The 24,848-nt window shown below is 46.6% G+C and overlaps 2 protein-coding genes across 2 annotated transcripts in view; one reads left to right on the forward strand and one right to left on the reverse strand.

The window, feature by feature from the left end:
* Window positions 1-24,608, reverse strand: part of LOC149461934 (uncharacterized) — a 54,508-nt gene extending 29,900 nt beyond the window's left edge. The window contains 3 exon segments of the mRNA XM_089677758.1: window positions 21,195-22,562; window positions 24,282-24,429; window positions 24,513-24,608. Coding sequence (XP_089533884.1) covers window positions 21,195-22,562; window positions 24,282-24,429; window positions 24,513-24,608 — 1,612 coding nt within the window.
* Window positions 1,651-13,022, forward strand: LOC149461935 (uncharacterized). The gene is given in 2 exon segments (XM_089677703.1): window positions 1,651-1,696; window positions 10,639-13,022. Coding segments are annotated over 2 exon segments (1,113 nt in total). The 3' UTR covers window positions 11,706-13,022.
* Window positions 24,609-24,848: the final 240 nt, after the last annotated feature.

Genomic DNA, 24,848 nt, shown 5'->3' on the forward strand with positions numbered 1-24,848 from the left:
AATAAAACACAGACCTGACTGGAGAGGTGAGGAGGATTCTGGGAGTCTAACATGATATTCCTATTGGTTCCTCAATACAGAGATTTCCTGTTCCAAAGTCAGGTGACCATATGACCATCACAGTGCCTCCATGTGACTCCCTAAAGCCTGAGAGACACAACATGCAGAAGATTCTAGAAGTCACCAGAGAGATCACTGAGCTGCTGACAGGAGAGGTGAGCGGTGCCGGGAATTCTGGGACATTCTCCAGTAACAGACAAGGGATGTGTCTGGATGGTGACTGTATCATTGTGTGTGTCAGGTTCCTATAAGGTGTCAGGGTGTCACTGTCTATTTCTCCATGGAGGAGTGGGAGTATTTAGAAGGACACAAGGATCTCTACAAGGACGTCATGATGGACAATCAGCCGCCCCTCACATCACCGGGTAAGAGGAGACTTTATTGTAAAGGAGAGAGCAGTACGGAGGATCCACCTAGATCCCCCATCATCTGATAAACACATAGAAACAATGGATTCAGTCAGTGTGTGTGTTTCCTACAGATGGATCCAGTCATGGGAACCCACCAGAGAGATGTCCCCGCCCTCTGTATTCCCGGGATTCCACACAGGAAGGTCACACCATCCCTCACCATCATCAGGTAGATGATGACAATTATTGGTAGTTGTGATTTATACACAGCATGTTTGTTACAATGAATGTTTTATTATATCTTTCAGAGTGGAATCCTCGGGGATGATAATATTGATGTTAAAGAAGAGTATAAAGAGGAGTATGGAGTGATGGAGGAGTTTTCAGAAGGACACAAGGATATGATGGAGCCACCTAATACCAGGAACCCACCAGAGAGATGTCCCCGTCCTCTGTATTCCCAGGATTCCACACAGGAAGGTCACACCATCCCTCACCATCATCAGGTAGATGGGGAGCAATCACTGATAGTATCATTAGGATCTGTACGTTAGAATAAAATGTACAAAGCGAGTGCTATCCAGTCAGCAGCTAAGCACTGAAGGTAACCAACATAAACCTTACAATAGAATAAATAAAATAGTGCAGCGCTAAAATAATGATTCAGATGAAAGGGAGGTAAAAATAAACAATAAATAATAAAATTTGATGTAAATAAACAATATATGTGAACACACTTAAAAAATTCAAATGGAGACTAGTTATCAGCTTAGCACAAAGGTAACTAGATAAAACCTTTAAATGAACATAAAGTATATAAGTGCAGTACTCACACTAAATAAATAAATATGACATATAGTTCGTATCAGTGACTGAAAATATATAATTATAAATATATGGGGCAAATAATTTGTGTCAGTGACTAGATAGTGCCCATATAGTCCCAAAAGCTTCAATTGGTGCTTGTGCTCGTGGAAACAGAAGAAATGCGCACTCACCAGACACACAATATTAGTGCGTGTTATATCTTATATCCTGGTGTCATCAAGGTAGTCATCTGAGCCAGTTGTGGAAAAACGCTTCCTCTCAAGGTGGATGGGTCCCAGGACTTTAAATGTTGATGATCCAGGGGTGTCCAGAGTTCCCCTTAAGGGATAGGTGGGTGCAGCTCACAAGGGTTAACTGGAGGCTCCCTCTCTGGAGGTAATAAACTGGTACTGGGTGTCGTCGCCGAATAAAGATGGCCACCAAAGTTCCACGATGCTCCGACGGCATGACATCACGGCGTGAGTTGGCTCCTCCTTACGCGTTACGTGCGCACGCACATCATCAGAGGAAGAAACCATTGGCGCCATGACGTGACATAAGGCTTTAAATAGGCAGAATGGCGCATGCGTATCAAGCCGGCGACATTTTGCTGAATCCTAAACAGATTGTTTACTCTCGTGCGCTGATGCGCCATTTTACTAGAGGTTTTTTATATAGATAAAAAGAGTATGTACATTCGTTCGCTTATGCGGTATATTACCTTAAATTCTAAATGTCAAAAGAGTATAATATATTAAAAACTCCTAATATATTGAAATATATTGGTGATGCAGGTGTGGTAATGCTTTATATGATTAGATAAACCATTTCAGATGTCAAAAGTATAGCACTTATATGAGTGTTGGAAGTGATTGATCTACATTAAATATTGATCAACTGTTGTATATTAATATCAATAAAGGATATTAATTAATAAGTAAAAGAAATAAAAAGTTGTATAAGAATATCAGCAAAATCATAATAAAAATATAATAAAGTCAAATAATTATACCATTAAAACACCTATTGTATTCAAATAATAAAATAAGTAAAATATATACTAGTGCCCATTATAGTAAAATTATAAATGATTATATTATTATATAAAAAAAAATTTTAGAACAAAAAATGGACATCAGAAGGATTTGGCAAAAGATCCGATGAGCGTTAATTATTGTACTAAGACTGAAATCACATATGATATGAATATAACAGTATTGTAAGAATAATACACAAGAATTAAAATATTTATGCTAAAAGTACACATTAAAGAATGTTCAAATGAAATTAACTATTAACGATAAAACAATTAACATCTAACTCAATATTGAGTCCTGCCGGGTGCAGGGTACCTAACTCGTAAATTTGTTTGGTCTCCAGTTGGGATACTGGCCGAGTCTTATATGTCCCTCTCCAGTGCGGGATGATAGTATCTATCCCTATGAACATAAGTGAGGAGGGATCTCTCTTCTGATATCACCTATAATGTAAGGAGAGGGAATGCTCCTTATATCCTTTTTTAATATTATAAATGTGCTCCGGAGACGGTCCCTCAACCTTCTCGTGGTACGACCCACATACTGTTTGGAGCATTCTAATAGACTACATATTTCCTATTACAGCCGATGAATTTGTCACTCTATATTATATGTCTTATTAGTTTGATTAGAAAGATATCTGGTTATTATTTTCTTTCTAGTATCATTAGGATCTGTACATTATCTGCATTGTTACCATTGATGGCATTTTTATTATATATTCAGAGTGGAAACCTGAGAGATCCTAAAGTTGAGGTTAAAGAAGAGATAAAAGAGGAGGAGGATGAGGATGGGGGGATGGAGGAGTCAGAACTTCTAAAGGAACACAAAGATCTGTACCAGAACATCATGGTGGAGTCATCCAGCTACAGGAACCCACCAGAGAGATGTCCCCGTCCTCTGTATTCCCAGAATTCCACACAGGAAGGTCACACCATCCCTCACTATTACAAGGTTGGTGGGATGGAGCATCTAGAACATGAACTTGTGGAGACAAAGTGTTGATTTTTTATGTGATGTCACAATCATAAATCTTACATTTTACAGATGATATTCTCTCTCATTTCCTTGATTTAGAGTGGAGATCCAATCGATATAGAATTTGAGGTGAAAGCAGAAGAAGAAGAGGCGTATGTGAGGGATGATCAGCAGTCTATGGAGGAGGATGGAATAATGAGGCTAATTATAGAGGAGGACACTCCTACAGAGATCAGCACAGGTGGGTCATGAACACTAAATCCATTCCTCCACCCATACTGCTCACTGATTGGTCCAGATGTCAGGGCAGGGCTGTGGAACGGACAGGTAGGCCTAGTGGCAGGGTAACGTACTGGCTGACGACAACCACCACCAACAGACCGAAGTCCCTCAGGGCGCGGAGTCTAAGTCCCAGGCTGCCCTTCACCAGGGCCCCTGATGGTGGGGATGGACTTGACACAGCCAGGAACCAGGTCGCGGCCCCCGAGACACCCCGGCTACAGTAATGGCCTCCGCCAATGGCTTATAGCTGATAAGAATGACAATAGCGTAGTCAGGCAGGCCGGGTTGACAACAACGGGACAAAACGGTACAGAACAGTAGACAGAGAATCACAGGTCATGGGCCGGGTTCAGCAACGGAAGGTCAAATCAAAGGAAAACACAGAGAATGGTCTAGTCACAAGCCGAGCCAGATTCCAGGAGAGTCACGAGAGTATACACAGAGCTGTAGCAAGACCAAGACACAAGTGCAAAGAGCATGTGCGGATCACAGGCTTATATGTACTCAGTCACACCCCTCTGGGGGATGGACCTCAGAGACCTGAAGGCATAAAAGACTCCCACCATGCTCAGCAGAAATCCAAGATGGATGCCAGCACATGGAGTAACATAACCTCTGGAAAAAGGTAGGACCTTGACAGTACCTCCTCCTCAAGGGCCCCTCCCTTTCCGCGCCTCAACAAAAGGTTTCTGAGGAAAGCGGGTATGAAAAGCACAGAGGAGGGCAGGAGCATGGACATCTGCGGAAGGAACCCAGGAACGCTCCTCGGGACCATAACCACGCCAATGAACCAGGAACTGTAATTGGCCATGCACCAATCGAGAGTCCAGGATCCGGCTCACCTTATACTCCTCATGACCGTCAACCCGAATGGGACGGGGCCGAGGCAGAGAGGTAGTGAAGCGATTGCAGATCAGAGGTTTTAACAGTGATACATGAAAGATATTGGAGATCCGCATCCCAGGCGGAAGGGCAAGGGCATAGGCCACCGGATTCACCTTGCGGAGAATGCGAAAAGGACCGACAAAACGGGGAGCTAGTTTGGGTGTGGGCACCCAAAGATTGAGGCTACGAGTAGACAACCACACCCGATCGCCGACCTGGTATGAAGGAGCGGGCAACCGTCTGCGATCAGCCTGGAACTTCTGATGCTGAGCCGAGTCCCTCAAGGCCCTCTGGATCTGCCCCCATGAAGATGGTTCTCCACAGCTGGAATGTCCTGTGGTGAGAACCTCTCAGGTAATACCGCGGGTTGGTACCCATAGTTGGCCATGAAGGGAGACATCCCGGAGGAGGAGTTGACCGCCGAGTTCCTGGCAAACTCTGCCCAAGGCAGGAGATCGGCCCAATCATCCTGATGGTCCGAGATATAACATCGAAGGAATTGTTCTAAGGCCTGATTGGAACGCTCCGCAGCCCCATTGGACTATGGGTGGTAGGCTGAAGAAAAGGAGAGACTAATACAAAACTGGGAGCAGAAGGCGCGCCAGAACCTGGACACGAACTGACTCCCGCGGTCCGAGACAATCACCTTGGGCAACCCATGCAGGCGAAAAATCTCCCTGGAAAAGACCGTGGCCAGTTCTTGCGCTGTTGGTAATCTCCTGAGTGGAATACAATGGCACATTTTGGAAAAACGATCGACGACCATGAGAATGACCGTATGACCCCGAGACACAGGGAGGTCTACAATAAAGTCCATGCCCAGGTGTGACCAAGGATGCTCCCCATTGGGAATGGGTTGCAGAAGACCCATTGGAAGATGCCGTGGAGATTTATTCTGGGCACAGATCGAACATGCCGCTACATAAGAGGCGATGTCGGCACGGAGAGTTGGCCACCAGAACAACCGAGAGACGACCCAAGACAACTGGTTCCTCCCCGGATGCCCGGCAGTTTTGGAGTTATGGTAGGTACGCAGCAGACGGGTGCGCAACCCCTTGGGTACAAAACATCTACCCTCCGGTCTCTCGGGAGGAGCGTCAGTTTGAGCCGCCAAAATCTGCTCCCCAAGGGGAGAAGTCAGACTGGTGCGAATGGCAGCCAGGATCTGATCCGGAGGTATGACCGAGGTTGGCTCAGAGTCCTCCCTGGACAACTCAGAGTATTGCCGTGATAATGCATCAGCCCTGACATTCTTGGAACCAGGCAAATAGGAGACCACAGAGTTGAACCGCGACAAGAACAAGGCCCATTTGGCCTGACGGGGTGTCAATCTTTTGGCCTCCGAAAGATAAGTCAGGTTCTTATGATCGGTAAGAATGAGGACCGGAACCGCGGAGCCCTCGAGCAGGTGCCTCCATTCCTTGAGAGCCAGAATGATTGCCAACAACTCCCTATCTCCAATCTGGTAGTTGCACTCTGCAGAGGAAAGCTTCCTGGAGTAGAACCCAAAGGGAAGTAGGGGTCCATCGGGCGACTGACGTTGAGACAGGAGAGCCCCTACTCCCGTCTCGGATGCATCAACCTCAAGGACGAAGGGCAATCCAGGATTGGGATGAGACAGTATCGGAGCCGAAGCAAAGGCGGATTTCAGAGCCTCGAAAGCTACGATGGCCTCGGATGGCCACTCGTGAGGATTACTGCCCTTCTTGGTTAGGTCTGAAAGAGGCTTTGCCAGCATGGAGAAGTTCCTGATGAACTTCCAATAGTAGTTGGCGAAACCCAAAAAGCGCTGAATGGGCCAAAGACCATTGGGACGAGGCCACTGCAGAACCGCCGCAACCTTCTGAGGGTCCATGGAGAATCCCTCCGCAGAAATGATGTAGCCCAAAAAGGCAACTTGGGATCGATGGAATTCGCACTTCTCAAGTTTACAAAAAAGTTTGTTCTCACGTAATCGTTGCAGCACCTGCTTGACATCCTGGATATGGGACTCCATGGAGGCAGAGTAAACCAGGATGTCATCCAAGTAAACTACCACGCACTGCTGCAACAAGTCACAAAGTACATCATTTATGAATTCCTGAAAAACTGCGGGCGCGTTACACAACCCGAAGGGCATCACCAGGTATTCGTAGTGACCGGTTCTGGTGTTAAACGCGGTCTTCCACTCATCCCCCTGTTTGATCCATACGAGGTTGTACGCCGCCCTAAGGTCAAGTTTGGTAAAGACTGTTGCTCCCTTAAGACGGTCGAACAACTCAGTAATCAAGGGAATCGGGTAGGCATTCTTAGTGGTGATTCGATTGAGACCCCTATAATCGATGCAAGGCCTCATTTCACCACCTTTCTTCTTTACAAAGAAAAAGCCCGCTCCTGCTGGGGAAGTAGACTTACAAATGTGCCCCCGAGAAAGCGCATCCGCAACGTACTCCTCCATGGCCTTATTCTCCGCAACTGAGAGAGGATACACCCTGCCACGCAGAGGAGTGGCACCAGCGCGTACCTTATCAAACACGTCCTGGTACTCCCCATAATCGGTGGGCAATGCAGAGTCCGAGGAGGCACACAACACCTTAACCAGCCCACGGATGCACCCGGCCCACACTGTGGAGACCACGAGAGAATCTCGGCCGTTCGCCAATTAAAGGTTGGATTGTGCGTCTGGAGCCAGGGATACCCCAAAACCACCGAATAGTGCGGAGAAGAAATCACCTGGAAACAGGCCAACTCCCTGTGAACAGCCCCAATCGCTACTTCAACTGGCATGGTCTCGTGGGTAACCTGCGGTGGTTGCAGGGGCCTGCCATCTATCGCCTCGAGAACCAATGGGGTAACTTGAGCCTGCAGGGGAATGGAGTGCTGGGCAGCAAATGAGCTGTCCATAAACAACCCGCCGGCCCCAGAATGTACCAACGCCGGGGCCATCACCGAGCCCTCCGCCCAAGAGAGGACAACGGTGATCAGTGGTTTATCTCTGCGGAACGCCGGGGACGAGGAGACTCCACCCAAGATCTGTCCCCGACAGGATCTCAGGTGCGAGCGTTTCCCAGACGGACCGGACAGGACTGCTGAAAGTGCCCACCAAGTCCACAGTACAGGCAGCGACTCTCCCGACGCCGAGTGGCCCGCTCTCCCTCGGAAAGGCGAGCAAACCCCAGCTGCATGGGCTCACCACCAGACAATCTATCCCCAGGAGGCATGGGAGGAGAGGGAGGAACGGGTGGGACAGAAAACAGGTGCCAGTCGATTGGAAGGCCTCCACAGGCGTTCCTTGAGTGAAGGCCTCTCCCTGAGCCTGGTATCAATCAGGATCAGGAAGGAAATTAGTGCCTCCAGCTCCACAGGCAATTCCTTGGCTGCGATCTCATCCTTCAATGCATCAGAAAGACCCTGAGAAAACGCAGCCACCAGAGCCTCATTGTTCCAACCCACCTCTGCCACCAGGGTACGAAACTCTATGGCGTACTCGGCAACGGTCCGTGACCCCTGATGCATAGACATGAGCAGCTTGGCAGCCGAGGTGGAGCGAGCCGGTACGTCGAATACCCTACGGAAGGCATCGACAAAACCGGAAAACTCATGAATCACCGGGTCATTCCTCTCCCATAAGGGATTTGCCCAGGCCAAGGCCTTGTCTGAGAGTAGCGATATTAGGAAACCCACCTTTGACCTCTCAGTCGGAAAAGCGTGGGGTATTAATTCGAAGTAAATCCCAACCTGGTTGAGGAACCCACGACACCTACTCGGCTCACCCCCAAAGCGCTGTGGAAGAGGGGCTGAACCAGTCATACCTCTGGGCACCGCAGCAGCCGTGGCGGTAGGCGCAACAAGCGGAACAGCAGCGGGAGCGACCACCGGAGTGACAACCGGCCTAATAGCACCAGGAGTAAGGTGCGTGCAAGCAGAGTTTGCAACGCCTGAGCGAACTGATCCAACAGGAGATCCTGTTGATCCAGTCTGGCGACCAACATTGGAAGCGAAGGCGTACCTGCACCGTCAGGATTCATGGCACTTGTGTAATGTCAGGGCAGGGCTGTGGAACGGACAGGTAGGCCTAGTGGCAGGGTAACGCACTGGCTGGCGACAACCACCACCAACAGACCGAAGTCCCTCAGGGCGCGGAGTCTAAGTCCCAGGCTGACCTTCACCAGGGCCCCTGATGGTGGGGATGGACTTGATGCAGCCAGGAACAAAGTCGCGGCCCCCGAGACACCCCGGCTGCAGTAATGGCCGCCGCCAATGGCATGTAGTCAGGCAGGCCGGGTCGACAACAACGGGACAAAACGGTACAGAACAGTAGACAGAGAATCACAGGTCACGGGCCGGGTTCAGTACCGGAAGGTCAGATCGAAGGAAAACACAGAGAATGGTCTTAGTCACAAGCTGAGTCAGATACCAGAAGAGTCACGAGAGTATACACAGAGCTATAGCAAGACAAAGACACAAGACACAAGTGCAAAGAGCATGTGCGGATCACAGGCTTATATGTGCTCAGCCACACCCCTCTGGGGGATGGACCTCAGAGACCTGAAGGCATAAAAGCTTCCCACCATGCTCAGCAGAAATCCAAGATGGATGCCAGCACATGGAGTAATATAACCTCTGGGAAAAGGTAGGACCTTAACACCAGAGTAGGGCGGGGACTGGGTGATATCAGCCTGTAATCCCCTGGTCACTTTCCTGAGCTGTGTTCCCCGTCCTGTATTCCTGGATTTCTCTCGGATAATCTTCCTTCTCTGTGCTGCAGACACAATTTATGTATCTAGACTGGATTTATGGAGGTTCTGGGGATCAGCTGGCAGAAAAATGTTTTTCAGCACAAGCGATACTAGACCTAGGCACCTGGGGTGTGTGTCTTGGGTGTCCTTCCCCATGCCCAGATCTAGTTATATTTCTGACAGAATATTTCTCCCAGGGTTCCTTGCTCTGTGGTCTGCTGGCTGTGCCGGGTGGAGGGATATGTCTGTAGTGTCTCAGACCCAAGTCACTGAGTGCAGTCTCAGGAGATGGGAGGCAGCGGTGTGGGATCTCTGCAACTTGTCTACAGTAAACATTTAAGCTTCCACTGATTACTGAATACCAATATTATGAGTCCTGACCATTACACTGTATAATTTATATTGTACATTACATCCTCCTGACCCCTGCACTATATACTCCATGTTGTACATTACATACTCCTGACCCCTGCACTATATACTCTATGTTGTACATTACATCCTCCTGACCCCTGCACTATATACTCTATGTTGTACATTACATACTCCTGACCCCTGCACTATATACTCTATGTTGTACATTACATACTCCTGACCCCTGCACTATATATTCTGTTGTACATTACGTACTCCTGACCCCTGCACTATATACTCTGTTGTACATTACATACTCCTGACCCCTGCACTATATACTCTATGTTGTACATTATACACTCCTGACCCCTGCACTATATACTCTATGTTGTACATTATACACTCCTGACCCCTGCACTATATACTCTATGTTGTACATTATACACTCCTGACCCCTGCACTATATACTCTATGTTGTACATTCCATAGTCCTGACCCCTGCACTATATACTCTATGTTGTACATTACATACTCCTGACTTCTGCTCTCCCCCCACTGCTATATGTACACATAATATGGATTCTCCTTTGTTACACCCATTTCCTACCAGCTGGACGTTTTATATCGGATGATGTGATTGGAGCACAGACTTTTACATGGTGATAATAATGTGATAACATCCTCCCACTTTGGACCCTTAAACAGAAAGTGATAATGAGGGAGGAGTCAATACCCCAATGATGGTGGTCTTCAGGATCAGTCCAGTCTTCATCTTGGTTGTTCTCCCCCCATCCTCACTCTCTGACCTCTGGTGGGGCTCAGCCCCGCTGTTCTTCATGACTAAGTCATGGACTAAATAAGGAAGTGCAGTCCTTCTTGTGTTGGGAAGATGGCGATGAGTGATTGACGGGGTGGGGACCCTCGTCCTATAATCCCCTCATCACTGTCCCTCCTATAAAAGACAGTTCTGGTTGTTTCCTCAGTCTCTGACTAAGGTCCATGAATAAAGAAATGACCTGGTAGGAGATCAGAGGAGCCATTTCCTAGTTCCCTTGAGGGTGGAATTGTAAGCTCCTCAGAGACCAAGCTGCCTGATGTGGGCGGAGTCCTGGTTTGGGGGAACCAATCAGCTCCTGTCTAGTAATCCTCTTTGTCTTTGTATTTTAGTCCATGGCCGGGAGATGAGGAAAACCTCCGAGGATTGTCTCACTTTGTCTCCAGACTGGAAAGTAGAAGATGAGGACATCACACAGTATAGTCCAGGAGAAAACCCGGCTCCCTCCAATGTCCATCCGGCACCACCCAGTGTAGCTGGACCATCGGATTCCTCGTATCCTGAGGAACCTCAGACTGTGCGGGACCGGGCCGGCCTTCCAACAGGGAAGAGCTTCTCCTGTACTGAGTGTGGGAAATGTTTCCGTTGTAAATCCTATCTTAATAGGCATCAAAGATCTCACACAGGGGAGAAGCCGTATTCCTGTCCTGAGTGTGGGAAATGTTTTTCAGTGAAGTCCAATCTTTACACACATCAGAGATCTCACACGGGGGAGAAGCCGTATTCCTGTATTGAGTGCGGGAAATGTTTTTCAAAAAAGTTTAATCTTAAAAAACATCAGAGGCTTCACCTAGCTGAGAAACCATATTCCTGTCCTGAGTGCGGAAAAACATTTTCACAGAAGGTTCACCTTAGCACACATCAAAGACTGCACACAGGGGAGAAGCCATTTTCCTGTTCTGATTGTGGGAAAAGTTTTTTTCAAAAATCAGAGCTTGTTTCACATCAGAGATCTCATACGGGGGAGAAGCCATATTCTTGTCATGAGTGTGGGAAGCGTTTTTCATGGAAGTCCAGTCTTTGCATACATCAGAGATCTCACACGGGTAAGAAGCCATATTGCTGTCCTGAGTGCGGGAAATGTTTTTCAGTGAAGTACAACCTTTACAAACATCAGAGATCTCACACGGGAGAGAAGCCGTATTCCTGTCTTGAGTGCGGGAAATGTTTTTCACATATGTCTAATCTTTACATACATCAGAGATCTCACACAGGGGAAAAACCATATCCTTGTCCTGAGTGCGGAAAATGTTTTTCACAGAAGTCCAATCTTTCCATCCATCAGAGATCTCACATGGGGTAAAAGCAACTTTCCTGTCCTGAGTGAGGGAAATGTTCCTCACTGAAGTCCTGTCTTCCTGTACATCAGGGGTCCCACACAACCCTAGAGGTGTATTAGTACCTTGAGTGCGGGAAATGTCTTCTAGATGAATGTTGATGGACATCTCAGCTCTCATGTGGGGAAGAAGCACACCCTGATATACACCTCAGATATACTCCATGGCTGATCATCATCATGGAAGAAACAGTCCATAAGGAGATCAGAGGTCCCCAAAGACATGGATGAAGTGTGGGACCGGGTTGGCCATTGAGATCAGGAGAAGAATATAAATGGAGTGTGAAATGCTCTGTAATGATGGAAAACATTCCCCCAGCTCAGCAAATCTCCTAATGACATCGGTGTTTTAGCCCCATTCACAGAGAAGGAATGGACAGGAGATAAAATCTCTCATACAGACAGAATGGTCATGTGACTTTATAAAGAGGAACACCAGAAAATCACATCAATCAAATCTTCCAATGTGTTCTGTGCAATCTGCGTACACATGGGGGGAGTGGCAGACCCAGGGGCATCCAGTGAGAACACAGAGGGGGGCTGGCTTACCATGGTAGGCAGGAAGTGTCTTAGGCCCGAGCACCAGCATGTCCACCAGCTGCCATAAACAAGGGAGCTGGCCCAGCACAGAACTCCTGGGAAGACTTACCTGATGCCACTTTCCTGCTCCACTTTCCATCCAGCCAGTGATGGTCCTGCCGCCATTTGTTTTATTATTGGTGTATACTCTGATCAGCAGGAATCATTTCTCCTGAAGAAGTGAGCGCTGCACCAGGAAACGCGTGGAGATGGATGACGCTGCTGGATCCTCCTTATGGTGCTCAGAATTCTGTCCCACGGTGATTGTTGTCCAGGAATTGTCCATTGATGGACTTTGTGAGAGATTTCATGGCCTTGTACACCTGCTGGGAGGGTTGTATGATTTCTACGCTGATTGGGAAGAAAACATTGGAAGATCTTTATTGATGTTTTTCTGGAGTTCCTCTTTATAAAGTCCCATGAGTCCCATTGTGTCTGTATGAGAGATTTCATCTAGGGTAAGGACTGACCTACACCCCATCCATGCACACTTACCTCTTCGGATCTGCTAAGGAATGGACATGCACTTTCACCAGGTGAATGGTTCTGCACATTCTATGAATAGACCCCCAAATGTCAGGAGACGTTTCTATAAAGACGGGAAGTATGGAGCAGAGAAATGAAGAGACCTCCCAGCAACGTTATTGTAATGTACACCAATAATAATGACTCCGCCCCCACATTCCAGACAAGGGATCATCCTGACCAATCGGATTTCTGCCTTTACTATTTCCTGATTTTTTTTTTGTAATCCTGTTGAAAGTGAAATTATAATAAAAATGTATTGAATGAAAAACAAAATCCTGTGTGTGTGCAATGATGACAAAGCTGTGTATCCAGAAACGGCTGGTCGCTGACACTTCCATATACAGCCCAATGAAGTGACAAGGAAGCCCTAGAACCCTTTGGAGGAACCCTGGCTGAGAAAGGCTGGACTAGGCAGTCACATATCTCTGCCCCCCTTGCAGGGTTCCCAACCCTCCGTGACTTTTATTACTGACACAACATGAAATAGAATAGAATGGATAGATAATGTGGACATTGTAGTCAATGGAAGGTGATGAAGGGACGGACAGAATCAAGCTCCTTGATAGTAAAGGCAGACCCGATCAGTCCTCATGGGGGTCACATACATGTATAATAGACCCTGGTGGTGTCATGGAGGACAATCCTCAGGTATCCTCATATGTAGATGATAGTCACTGAGATATCAGATAAAGCCACACGCTGCTATCTCACACTTGGCACAAAGACAGCCAGTAGATGGATGTAAAGAGATGACGGAACGGGGCACTTGTAGAGTCAAAGGAGGCAGCGGTCACCATTCACTTTCAGCACAGGAGAGTCCCTCAATCCTCAGTGAGGTCATATACATACATGGCAGACCCATATAGATCCCATAGGGGGTAATCCACGTAGTCATCCACGGATAATTGTGGTAATAGCAGTGTTGCCAGTATATGGATGGCGGGTTATAATGACAGGATAGATAGTGCAGTAGGCAGTGGGTGAGCAGAAATATGAGACTGATAGAGCCCTGTGTGCCAGCGATAGGAACAAGGACATCAGACAGGTGGAGCTCAGCCAAGCAATTTCCATGAATGGGGACTCCCGCAGTGTATTAGTGCCGTAGTCCAAAAAACAGAGTCCGCTCACCCATCCAAGTGCTGTTTGCTAATGCATTGTCCTCCCGCTGCATAGTGGAAGTGTAGAGGCATGCCGTGTAATCATCTGTGGATGAGGAGGTCTGCAAAGAGGTCTAGTGTGTCCAGAGCAATGTGGCCAGGTGGTGAGGCTGTGTGGAGAGGCCTGGATGCCGGGGATGCGGGCGTCATGATGTTGTGATGTCAACGTGTTTCATCCACTGAGTCATGTGAGCATCTTCAGCCCACAGCACACCGGACACACTAGACCTCTTTGCAGACCTAATTATCCACAGATGACTACACGGCATGCCTCTACACTTCCACTATGCAGCGGGAAGACAATGTATTAGTAAACAGCACTTGGATGGGAAGCAGAAGGAGCCAAGAGAAGATAGAGAGCAGTAGGAACCTTGAGAGGATGGGGAGCAGGAGGAACCTAGAGAGGAAGGGGAGGTGAAGAAGCCTAGAAAGGATGGAGAGGTGAAGAAGCCTAGAGAGGGAAGGGAGCTTAGAGAGGATGGGGAGGGGATGGAGCCTAGAGAGGATGGGGAAGGGATGGAGCCAAGAGAGGATGGGGAGGGGAAGGAGCCTAGAGAGGATGGGGAGGAGAAGGAGCCTATAGAGAATGGGGGGGAGAAGGAGCCTAGAGAGGATGGGAGGAGAAGGAGCCTAGAGAGGATGGGAGGGGGGTAGAAACCTAAGGAGAATTGGAGAGAAGGGTGGAAAAGGAAGGGAAGGAAAGTATAGAGGATGGGGAAGAAGCATAGAAAGGATGGGGAGGGGAAGAAGCCTAGAAAGGATGGGAAGGGGAAGGAGCCTAACGAGGATGAGGAGTGAAAGAAGCCTAGCCTCCCCAGCGGTATTCCTGAGTGTAGCTCGGGGTAAAATTTCAGTATCAAGAGAGGTAACCCTGAGCTACACTGCGGCTTACCATGTGGTGTTGTTCAGGGAGTCGCTGCAGCGCTTACCTTGTCCTTCGCTCCCGCGATGTGTCCCCTTCAGCATCCCCGGCCATCTCCTCCTGCCGATGCCGGCTTCTGTGTTCCTGTCACTGTGACGTCAGGACGTACGGGTGCCGGAACCGGCGGCAAATTAAAAAAAATGTCATTTTTTTGCAAACAAATATTACATAGTAAAACATTCCTGTAACAAACCATTTCACATACATTTTGTCCCGAGTGCTTTGTCCGGCGCCCTGCCTGCATTTTTACTGTTCTTTCTGCCTGGAAACAGAAACGTCCATGGCGTCCAAAAAGCGTCCCTTTATGTCAAAATCGGTTTTAGACCGGCTAGAGAACAGCGATAGTAAATCAGAACCACTTGCAGAATTGAGTGATAATGATTGGTGGGGGAAATTCATCATCAGACACTGAAAACGATTCTGCGACTTTGCTCAGCGATGTGCGAACTTGGCGCTATATTTCCAATATCAGTGTTTTTGGTTTGATTATATTATTGAATTACATTTATTATTATTATTATATTATTATTTTTTAGGAGTATTTATTAAATTATAATTTATGATTTCGTGTTTCAAGTTTTATCCTCCCCGGGATGTTTACTAGACTCTTGTTCAGACAGATTTCAGTGAGTTATTCCTAAAAATTACCCTCTACAATAAAAAAACTACATATTTCCATGCAAAATAATGGTACCGCTTTCAGCACCAAAAATCTGAAATAATCAGACCGCCAGGGAGGTTAGAGAGGATGGGGAGGAGAAGGAGTCTAGATAAGATGAGGAGAGGAAGGAACCTAGAAAGGATTGGGAGGGAATGGAGCCTAGAGAGGATGGGGAGGGGAAGGAGCCTAGAGAGGATGGGGAGGGGAAAGAGCCTAGAGAGGATGGGGAGGGAATGGAGCCTAGAGAGAATGGGGAGGGGAAGGAGCCTATAGAAGATGGGGAGGGGAAGGAGTCTAGAAAGGATTGGGAGGGAATGGAACCTAGGGGGAATGGGAGCCTAGAGAGGATGGGGAGGGGAAGGAACCTAGAGAGGATGAGGAGGAGAAGAAGCCTAGAGAGGATGGGGAGGGGAAGGAGCCTAGAGAGGATGGGGAGGGGAAGGAACCTAGAGAGGATGGGGAGGGGAAGGAACCTAGAGAGGATGGGAAAGAGGACGGAGCCTAGAGAGGATCAGTAGGGGAAGGAGCCTAGAAAGGAAGAAGCCTAGAGAGGATGGGAAGGAGCCTAAAGAGGATAGTGAGAAGGAGCATAGAGAGGATGGGAAGGAGGAGCCTATAGAGGATGGGAAGGAGAAGCCTATAGAGGATGGAGTGGGGAAGAAGCCTAGACAGCATGGAGAGGGGAATGAGCCTAATGAGGATGAGGAGTGGAAGAAACCTAGAGAGGATGGGGAGGGGAAGAAGCCAAGAGAGGATGGGGAGGGGAAGGAGACAAGAGAGGATGGGGAGGGGAAAAAGCCTAGAGAGGATGGGGAGGGGAAGGAGCCTAGAGAAGATGGGGAGGGGAAGGAGCCTAGAGAGGATGGGGAGGGGAAGAAGCCTAGAGAGGATGGGGAGGAGAAGGAGCCTAGAGAGGATGGGGAGGGGAAGAAGCCTAGAGAGGATGGGGAGGGGAAAAAGCCTAGAGAGGATGGGGAGGGGAAGGAGCCTAGAGAAGATGGGGAGGGGAAGGAGCCTAGAGAGGATGGGGAGGGGAAGAAGCCTAGAGAGGATGGAGAGTGAAGGGAACTTAGAGAAATTGTAGGCAATTGAGCTTAGAGAGTTTGGGGAGGGAAAGGATGGGGTGGGGAAGGACCATGGAGAGGATGGGAGCAGAATACATTTGAGTAGGTTTCTGGCACTACAGACTCCATGCAGTCACCTCTGCCATTCAGCACTTGCCATTGTCCTCACAGTGTTCATTTTCTACAAACACCAACCCATAGGTGCCTCCCTCCCAGGAATACAGAACACATTTCCTCAGATGATCCCAGTATTGGACCCATTTAGTATGCTGGACATGAAAGTATTCTGCATCCAACCTTCTGGAAAAGACAAACATATTCCCCCCCCCCCCATCCCTTCACTGGGTTGTTTTACAGAAGAACTAAAGGCATTGATTTTCTGGAGAGTGGAGAGGGATGAGACCTCCTGTTGGTTTCTATTGCTGCCTCGGCCTCCTTTAGGGAGATTCAGCCTCTCTATTTGTCCTGTTTACAATTATTACCGAAAGTAATATAAAATCCTGAGATTTGGGGTGTCACCAGAACAGGATCAGGAAAAGAGGACTCCCTATGACACCATTGTATGTAGGGGGCGCTCTGCAACTAGATTTTACACCATCCTATATAGGGGCAGCTTTCCAAATATATTATTACACACTGTACAGTATTCTCTCTCCGCCCTCTACATTGTAACCCCCCCGGGACACCCCCCATGTGTACATCTGGAGGGCATCTTTCCAGAATCATTACAATGATAAACAAACACCCCCGATTAATATGACACATGTACTGGTGGTCCAATCAGCCAATCAGAACCCTGCAGACCCCAGCAGTGCACACCCCCAGATTTATATGACACGTCTACTGGTGGTCCAATCAGAACCCTCCAGGCCCCAGCAGTGCACACCCCAGATTATTACAACACGTGTACTGGTGGTCCAATCAGAACCCTTGAGGCCCCAGCAGTGCACACCCCCAGATTAATATAACACATGTATTGATGGTCCAATCAGAACCCTCCAGGCCCCAGCAGTGCACACCCCCGGATTAATACAACACGTGTACTGGTGGTCCAATCAGAACCCTCCAGGCCCCAGCAGTGCCCCCAGCCCTGAATTCTCTCCAATGGGACTCTCCAGTGAAATCTCCTCTCATCAATTACTAGCCGGATTCCCTCTATTACCTCCTGTATGTACAAAACTCCCCCAAATCTCTCCCCTCCTCACCATCCACTAGAAATTGGAGGAATTGTTTCTTCTTCCTGAAATCCAGACCTAGAGAGGAATAGAAAAGAACCAACAAACCCCACAAAGTCTTTTTATAGAGATTTATTCCATCAAATCCAAACTATTCTACACATATTTATTCCATGGAATATGAAGAGATTTTTCTATCAATAATCCCATCAAATCTGCGTGTTTATTGGACTTTATTCCCAGCAATAATCAATCAGGAATCCATGCCAGCAATCATCAGATCAATAGGAATGTTTCCAATATCCAGTGATCACGGTTTGATCCTCCAACATAACCAGTGCACAGAATGATAAATCTATCCCATGAAATGGATCTTATTGATTGGTTGATGTCATTGATTGATCTATTGATTCCCTTCTATGATAGAATAGATTGATTTCTCCATGTATTGATCATCCTCTCCATATATCTCTTCACCTTGTCTAACATCATACAAATCCTGAATGCTATAAATCTCAGTCCTGTCCATGAATTGTATGTGACTCGGGTCTTTATAATACCATATACTGGACTGTTACTTCATTCCCTATTTTTATATCGTCTTCTTACACCTGTCCTGATGAAGTCACACTTTGAAGCCATGAAACGCGTTGATGGTGTATTTTACATTCACTTGTCCAGTAAACTCCGACCTTCTGAAGAAAACATTTCAGAGTTTCCTCCTTTACTATGGGCTCCTCTGCTGACCTCACCCTCATTTTTTCTTGGGGTGAAAGTTCTCCACCGGGATCCAAATCCTGCTTAGTATATGATGATCCGGAATTCCCCGAAAATTACCAAAACTTTATTTTCCAGGGCCTCTGCTAATAGATGTTTGGGGGTTTATCTCATCTTCAGGCCTAAAATCTGCATTTCCCATGTGTGCAAAATAATGCAGAAACAGCTCTGGCAGTGAGAGGGTTAATGTGGGCTTGGAGGGATCACCTTTATAGAAACATATAAATTGTTAGCACTTCCTCCTAGAAGAACTGGCGTTGTTGGTTTGAATCCCAACCACTGCCATACCTGCCTGAAGTTTGCATGTTCTCCCTGTGCCTGCGTGATCTGTCCCCAGACTGGACCAGCTGAGTGATGGTCAGACGTTCTATAAATAGAGCCCTTGGTGGTCAGACGTCCAGAAACTATATCCCCTCTGACACGTTTCGTGTAATGCACATCATCATAGGGTGCTGGGCTTACAGTCAGGGACGTCTATTAGCTCCTATTTATATTTGATCCCCGGTGATCCTGACAGTCCCTCTGATTTCCTATTAAAACTGACCACACTAGGCATGAGAGCTCAGCGTGGTCAGTTCTCTAACTGCTGGGAGCTCAGTCTGCTCTCCTCCAATCATCAGACTTGTCCTGACATCCCCCTCCCTGCACAGCCATTCACTAGGAAGATCAGTGAACTGAAGACAAGTGATCACATGAACAATAGTAAGCAAGATGTCACTAACTGATATCATTGTTTACAACTAGTGAAATCTGTGAATGATCACCGAGGTCACATGGTACAGGGCTATTCCCAACAGACTTGTACCATGTGACAAGCTGTGACCAATCACAGCTCTCACAGTATTTCTCAATGGCTGCAAGAATGCAGCCAGAGAGAAGGTGAAATTATTGCTGTTACAGCCTTTATGGGTGTAAAAAAACCCATAAATAATAATATAAAAAAAAAATAAAAATGTAAAAATTTTTTTTGAAAAATTATAATTTTTGGTTATAAACTAATTTGTTTTTTTTTTACTAAAAAGATATCTGAATACATTTTGGCCGATTTATGAAGAAAGATTATTTATTTGCAAAATTTTATAAGAAAAACATTTTATTTTCCAAATTTTTGGACATTTTAATTTATATAGCAAAAAATAAAAATTCCAGCGTTGAATAAATACCACCAAAATAAAGTTTTATCTGTCTCAGAGTGCGGGAGTGTGACCTCAGGGTACGGGAGTGTGATCTCAGAGTGTGACCTCAGGGTGCGGGAGTGTGACCTCAGAGTGTGACCTCAGGGTGCGGGAGTATGACCTCAGAGTGCGGGAGTATGACCTCAGGGTGCGGGAGTATGACCTCAGGGTGCGGGAGTGTGACCTCAGGGTACGGGAGTGTGATCTCAGAGTGTGACCTCAGGGTGCGGGAGTGTGACCTCAGAGTGTGACCTCAGGGTGCAGGAGTATGACCTCAGAGTGCGGGAGTATGACCTCAGGGTGCGGGAGTATGACCTCAGGGTGCGGGAGTATGACCTCAGAGTGTGGGAGTGTGACCTCAGGGTGCGGGAGTATGACCTCAGAGTGCGGGAGTATGACCTCAGAGTGTGGGAGTATGACCTCAGAGTGTGACCTCAGGGTGTGGGAGTATGACATCAGAGTGCGGGAGTGTGACCTCAGAGTGCGGGAGTGTGACCTCAGAGTGCGGGAGCGTGACCTCAGGGTGCGGGAGTGTGACCTCAGAGTGCGGGAGTGTGACCTCAGGGTGCGGGAGCGTGACCTCAGGGTGCGGGAGCGTGACCTCAGAGTGCGGGAGTGTGACCTCAGCGATTAGTATGGGGGCGTGTCTGATGAAGGAAACCAAGGGCTGTATTTATAGAACATTCATTGGACCAATGAGACAATCATTCCTCCAGCTGTGACAACATCCTGCTGTATGTTAAGTAACACAGTGATTTCCTATGATCTCCAGCTCCATCTAGTGGCCACAATGAGGTGATTTTTCTGAAATATCTCCATCAGTAAAATTAGCCCAATATGATGTTATGGCCACTAGATGGAGCCAATGATCATAAGAAATAAAATACACCCAAAACTCCTCCCTGCTGGAGAATGCCGGTCACATCCATCCAACATTGTTCTCCATAGACCTCCAAGTGTTTGTGAAATCTCCCACCACAAAATGTACTCAGCCAATCACAGGGCAGGACTCCATTTTTATTCTTCTGCTGATATCAATAGCCAACCCGGTCCCACACTTCATCCATGTCTTTGGGGACCTCTGATCTCCTTATGAACTGTTTCTTCCATGATGAAGATCAGCCATGGAGTATATCTGAGGTGTATATCAGGGTGTGCTTCTTCCCCACATGAGAGCTGGGATGTCCAGCAACATTCATCTAGAAGACATTTCCCGCACTCAAGGCACTAATACACCTCCATGGTTGTGTGGGACCCCTGATGTACAGGAAGACAGGACTTCAGTGAGGAACATTTCCCTCACTCAGGACAGGAAAGTGGCTTCTCCCCCATGTGAGATCTCTGATGTTTGTAAAGATTGGACTTTTCTGAAAAACTTTTCCCACACTCTGGACGGGAATACAGCTTTTCCCTTTTGTGAGATCTTTGATGCTTGACAAGATCTGCCTGATTTACAAAACATTTCCAGCACTCAGAACAGAAAAGTGACGTTGTCCCTGTGTGCAATCTCTGATGTGTGTAAAGATAGGACTTCTGTGAAAAACATTTCCCGCACTCAGGACAGGAATACGGCTTCTCCCCCGTGTGCAGTCTCTGATGTGTGTGAAGACTGGACTTTTGTGAAAAACAATTCCCGCACTCAAGACAGGAATACGGCTTCTCCCCTGTGTGAGATCTCTGATGGCTGTAAAGACTTGACTTCTCTGAAAAAAATTTCCTGCACTCAGGACAAGAATACGGCTTCTCCCCTGTGTGAGATCTCTGATGTTTGTGAAGATGAGACATCTGTGAAAAACATTTCCCACACTCAGGACAAGAATACGGCTTCTCCCCCGTATGAGATCTCTGATGTTTGTGCACACTGGACTTCTGTGAAAAACATTTCCCGCAATCAGGACAAGAATATGGTTTTTCCCCCGTGTGAGATCTCTGATGCTTGTGCAGACTGGACTTCTCTGAAAAACATTTCCCGCACTCAGAACAGGAATACGGCTTCTCTCCTGTGTGAAATTTCTGGTGTCTGTAAAGATAGGACTTCAATGAAAAACATTTCCTGCACTCAGAACAAGAATACGGCTTCTCCCCCATGTGAGATGTCTGATGCCTCGAAAGATGGGACTTCAGTGAAAAACATTTCCCGCACTCAGGACAGGAAAATGGCTTCTCCCCCGTGTGAGACATCTGATGTTTGTGCAGACTGGACTTCTGTGAAAAACATTTCCCACACTCAGGACAAGAATACGGCTTCTCCCCTGTGTGAGATCTCTGATGTTTGTGCAGACTGGACTTTTGTGAAAAACATTTCCCACACTCAGGACAAGAATACGGCTTCTCCCCTGTGTGACATGTCTGATGCCTGGAAAGATGAGACTTCACTGAAAAACATTTCCCGCACTCAGGACAGGAAAATGGCTTCTCCCCCTTGAGAGATTTCTGATGTTTGTGCAGACTGGACTTCTCTGGAAAACATTTTCCGCACTCAGAATAGGAATATGGCTTCTCCCCTGTGTGAGATCTCTGATGTCTGTAAAGACTGGACTTCACTGAAAAACATTTCCCGCACTCAGGACAGGAATATGGCTTCTCTCCTGTGTGAGATCTTATATGCATATTAAGACGGTATTCATGATGGAAACATTTCCCGCACTCCAGACAGGAGAACTTTTTCCCTGTTGTAACGCTGACCTGGACCCGCGCAGTCTGAGGTTCCTCAGGATACGAGGAATCCGATGGTCCATCTACACTGGGTGGTGCCGGATGGACATTGGAGGGAGCCGGGTTTTCTCCTGGACTATACTGTGTGATGTCCTCATCTTCTACTTTCCAGTCTGGAGACAAAGTGAGACAATCCTCGGAGGTTTTCCTCATCTCCCGGCCATGGACTAAAATACAAAGACAAAGAGGATTACTAGACAGGAGCTGATTGGTTCAAATCCCCCCAAATGTCAGGACGGTACAAATACCCCCAAATGTCAGGACAGATCCCTCCAAATGTCAGGACGGTACAAATACCCCAAATGTCAGGACGGGACAGATATCCCCCAAATGTCAGGACAGTAGAAATACCCCCAAATGTCAGGACAGTACAGATATCCCCCAAATGTCAGGACAGTACAGATATCCCCCAAATGTCAGGACAGTACAAATACCCCCAAATGTCAGAACAGGACAGATCCCTCCAAATGTCAGGATGGTACAAATACCCCCAAATGTCAGGACGGTACAATTCCCCCTGTAAGGAAAAATGTCTTATTAACTGGCATCCATTGTGTTTAATGCCTCCATTGTAGATGTGGGAACAAGTTAGTTTGGTGTTTATATGTCACTTGTGACAACTGTTTGTTTCATGAATTCAGTTCCCATTCTGTAGATGGAACTGCCTTATATGGTGGTCTTCAGTCATTTGTGGTCGTTATATTTCTTGATAAGATTGCAATATATCATTGGTCATTACAATATATCATTGGTCATTACAATATATCATTGGTCATTACAATATATCGTTGGTCATTACAATATATCGTTGGTCATTACAATATTTCGTTGGTCATTACAATGTATCGTTGGTCATTAAAATATTTTATTGGTCATTACAATATATCGTTGGTCATTATAATGTATCGTTGGTCATTACAATATTTTGTTGGTCATTACAATGTATCGTTGGTCATTAAAATATTTTATTGGTCATTACAATATATCGTTGGTCATTACAATATATCATTGGTCATTACAATATTTTGTTGGTCATTACAATATATCGTCGTTCATTACAATATATCGTCGGTCATTACAATACATCGTCGGTCATTACAATACATCGTCGGTCATTACAATACATCGTCGGTCATTACAATACATCGTCGGTCATTACAATATATTATTGGTCATTACAATATTTCGTTGGTCATTACAATATTTCATTGGTCATTACAATATTTCGTTGGTCATTACAATATTTCGTTGGTCATTACAATATTTCATTGGTCATTACAATATATCATTGGTCATTACAATATATCATTGGTCATTACAATATATCGTTGGTCATTCTGCATTTGTAAAACCTGCTCGCACGCATTAAACGTTCAGAGATTTAGTTTGCACACTTCGGTGTCCGGAGCTTTATTCCTCCTGAGATCAGAGGGCAGAAATTACCGAAGACATTTAAAGGGCTACAGACATAGGTTGAATCCTTGCAATCTGGTGTCAGAAGTCGGGATTAAAGGCGAGGCTGGTCAGGTAAGCTGAGCTATTTTGTCTTAGTTTTGCCGGATCAAATCCCCTTTAAAGACCCCGGGACAGCAGCCAAAGTTTCCATGTGAGATTGTTGGATCTCACGGAGAGTCCTTGAGGTGGGTCGTCAAAGGAAATTCAGAGGTTTTGGAAGCCTCTGGGGAAAAATTGCCTCGGCAGATGTATTGTGAATTCACAGGAGTCCTCGGTTATTTCTGCCATTTTAGAAGTAGAAGTGCCTATTTGCTGTGTTATGGAACTGCTATGTAGTATTTGTGTTTCTTCAGAATAGGTTTATTACAAGGATTTGTACTTTTAGGGGTTAAACTCCTGAACTGTGGAGAAGGCTTTGCTGACATGACAACCTCTCCGCTTCAGGGAATAAGTACTGATATTGTAATCATTTATTGCTTTGTCTAACAGCTGTTTCCTCTTCCAGTATGGGAAAGATCCAAAGTAAGGGATCTCTGCCAAAAATTCCAAGGCTTCCGCGTAAAGTGTTAAGTGATATTGCTGAGAAAAAGAAAGAGAATCCGGAATGGTCTAGGCTAACTTGTAAAGAATATGTGATCAGAGTATCACCATGGGACGATTACTATGTGGTTCCTTTCACAGACAGTATTGCAGAATGGTCCCTGGATATGAAAAGCAGTGGTCCCTTTCCTAGAGATGGGTCTAATGATAAGATTCATATGGACATGATAAGGGGACTGTGTTTAGGAGATAAGACATCTTTCAACTTGCCCGAGCTGGGACTATAAATACATGAAATCTGCGGGTGTTCACTGGCTCAGAATGACTGGTTACGCTCCGGAGCCCAGGAATTTTAATCTCCACTCTTTAACCCCCAGCATCTGCCCCGCCAACTTCTACACAAGTATATCCAGCATTACCAAAGACAGAGGATGATGATTTCCTCAAATCTTTGAGAA

Source organism: Staurois parvus, unplaced genomic scaffold (assembly GCF_062004578.1).
Source record: "Staurois parvus isolate SC_StPar_1 unplaced genomic scaffold, SC_StPar_1.0 ptg000191l, whole genome shotgun sequence".
In the NCBI taxonomy this organism is placed as follows: domain Eukaryota; kingdom Metazoa; phylum Chordata; class Amphibia; order Anura; family Ranidae; genus Staurois; species Staurois parvus.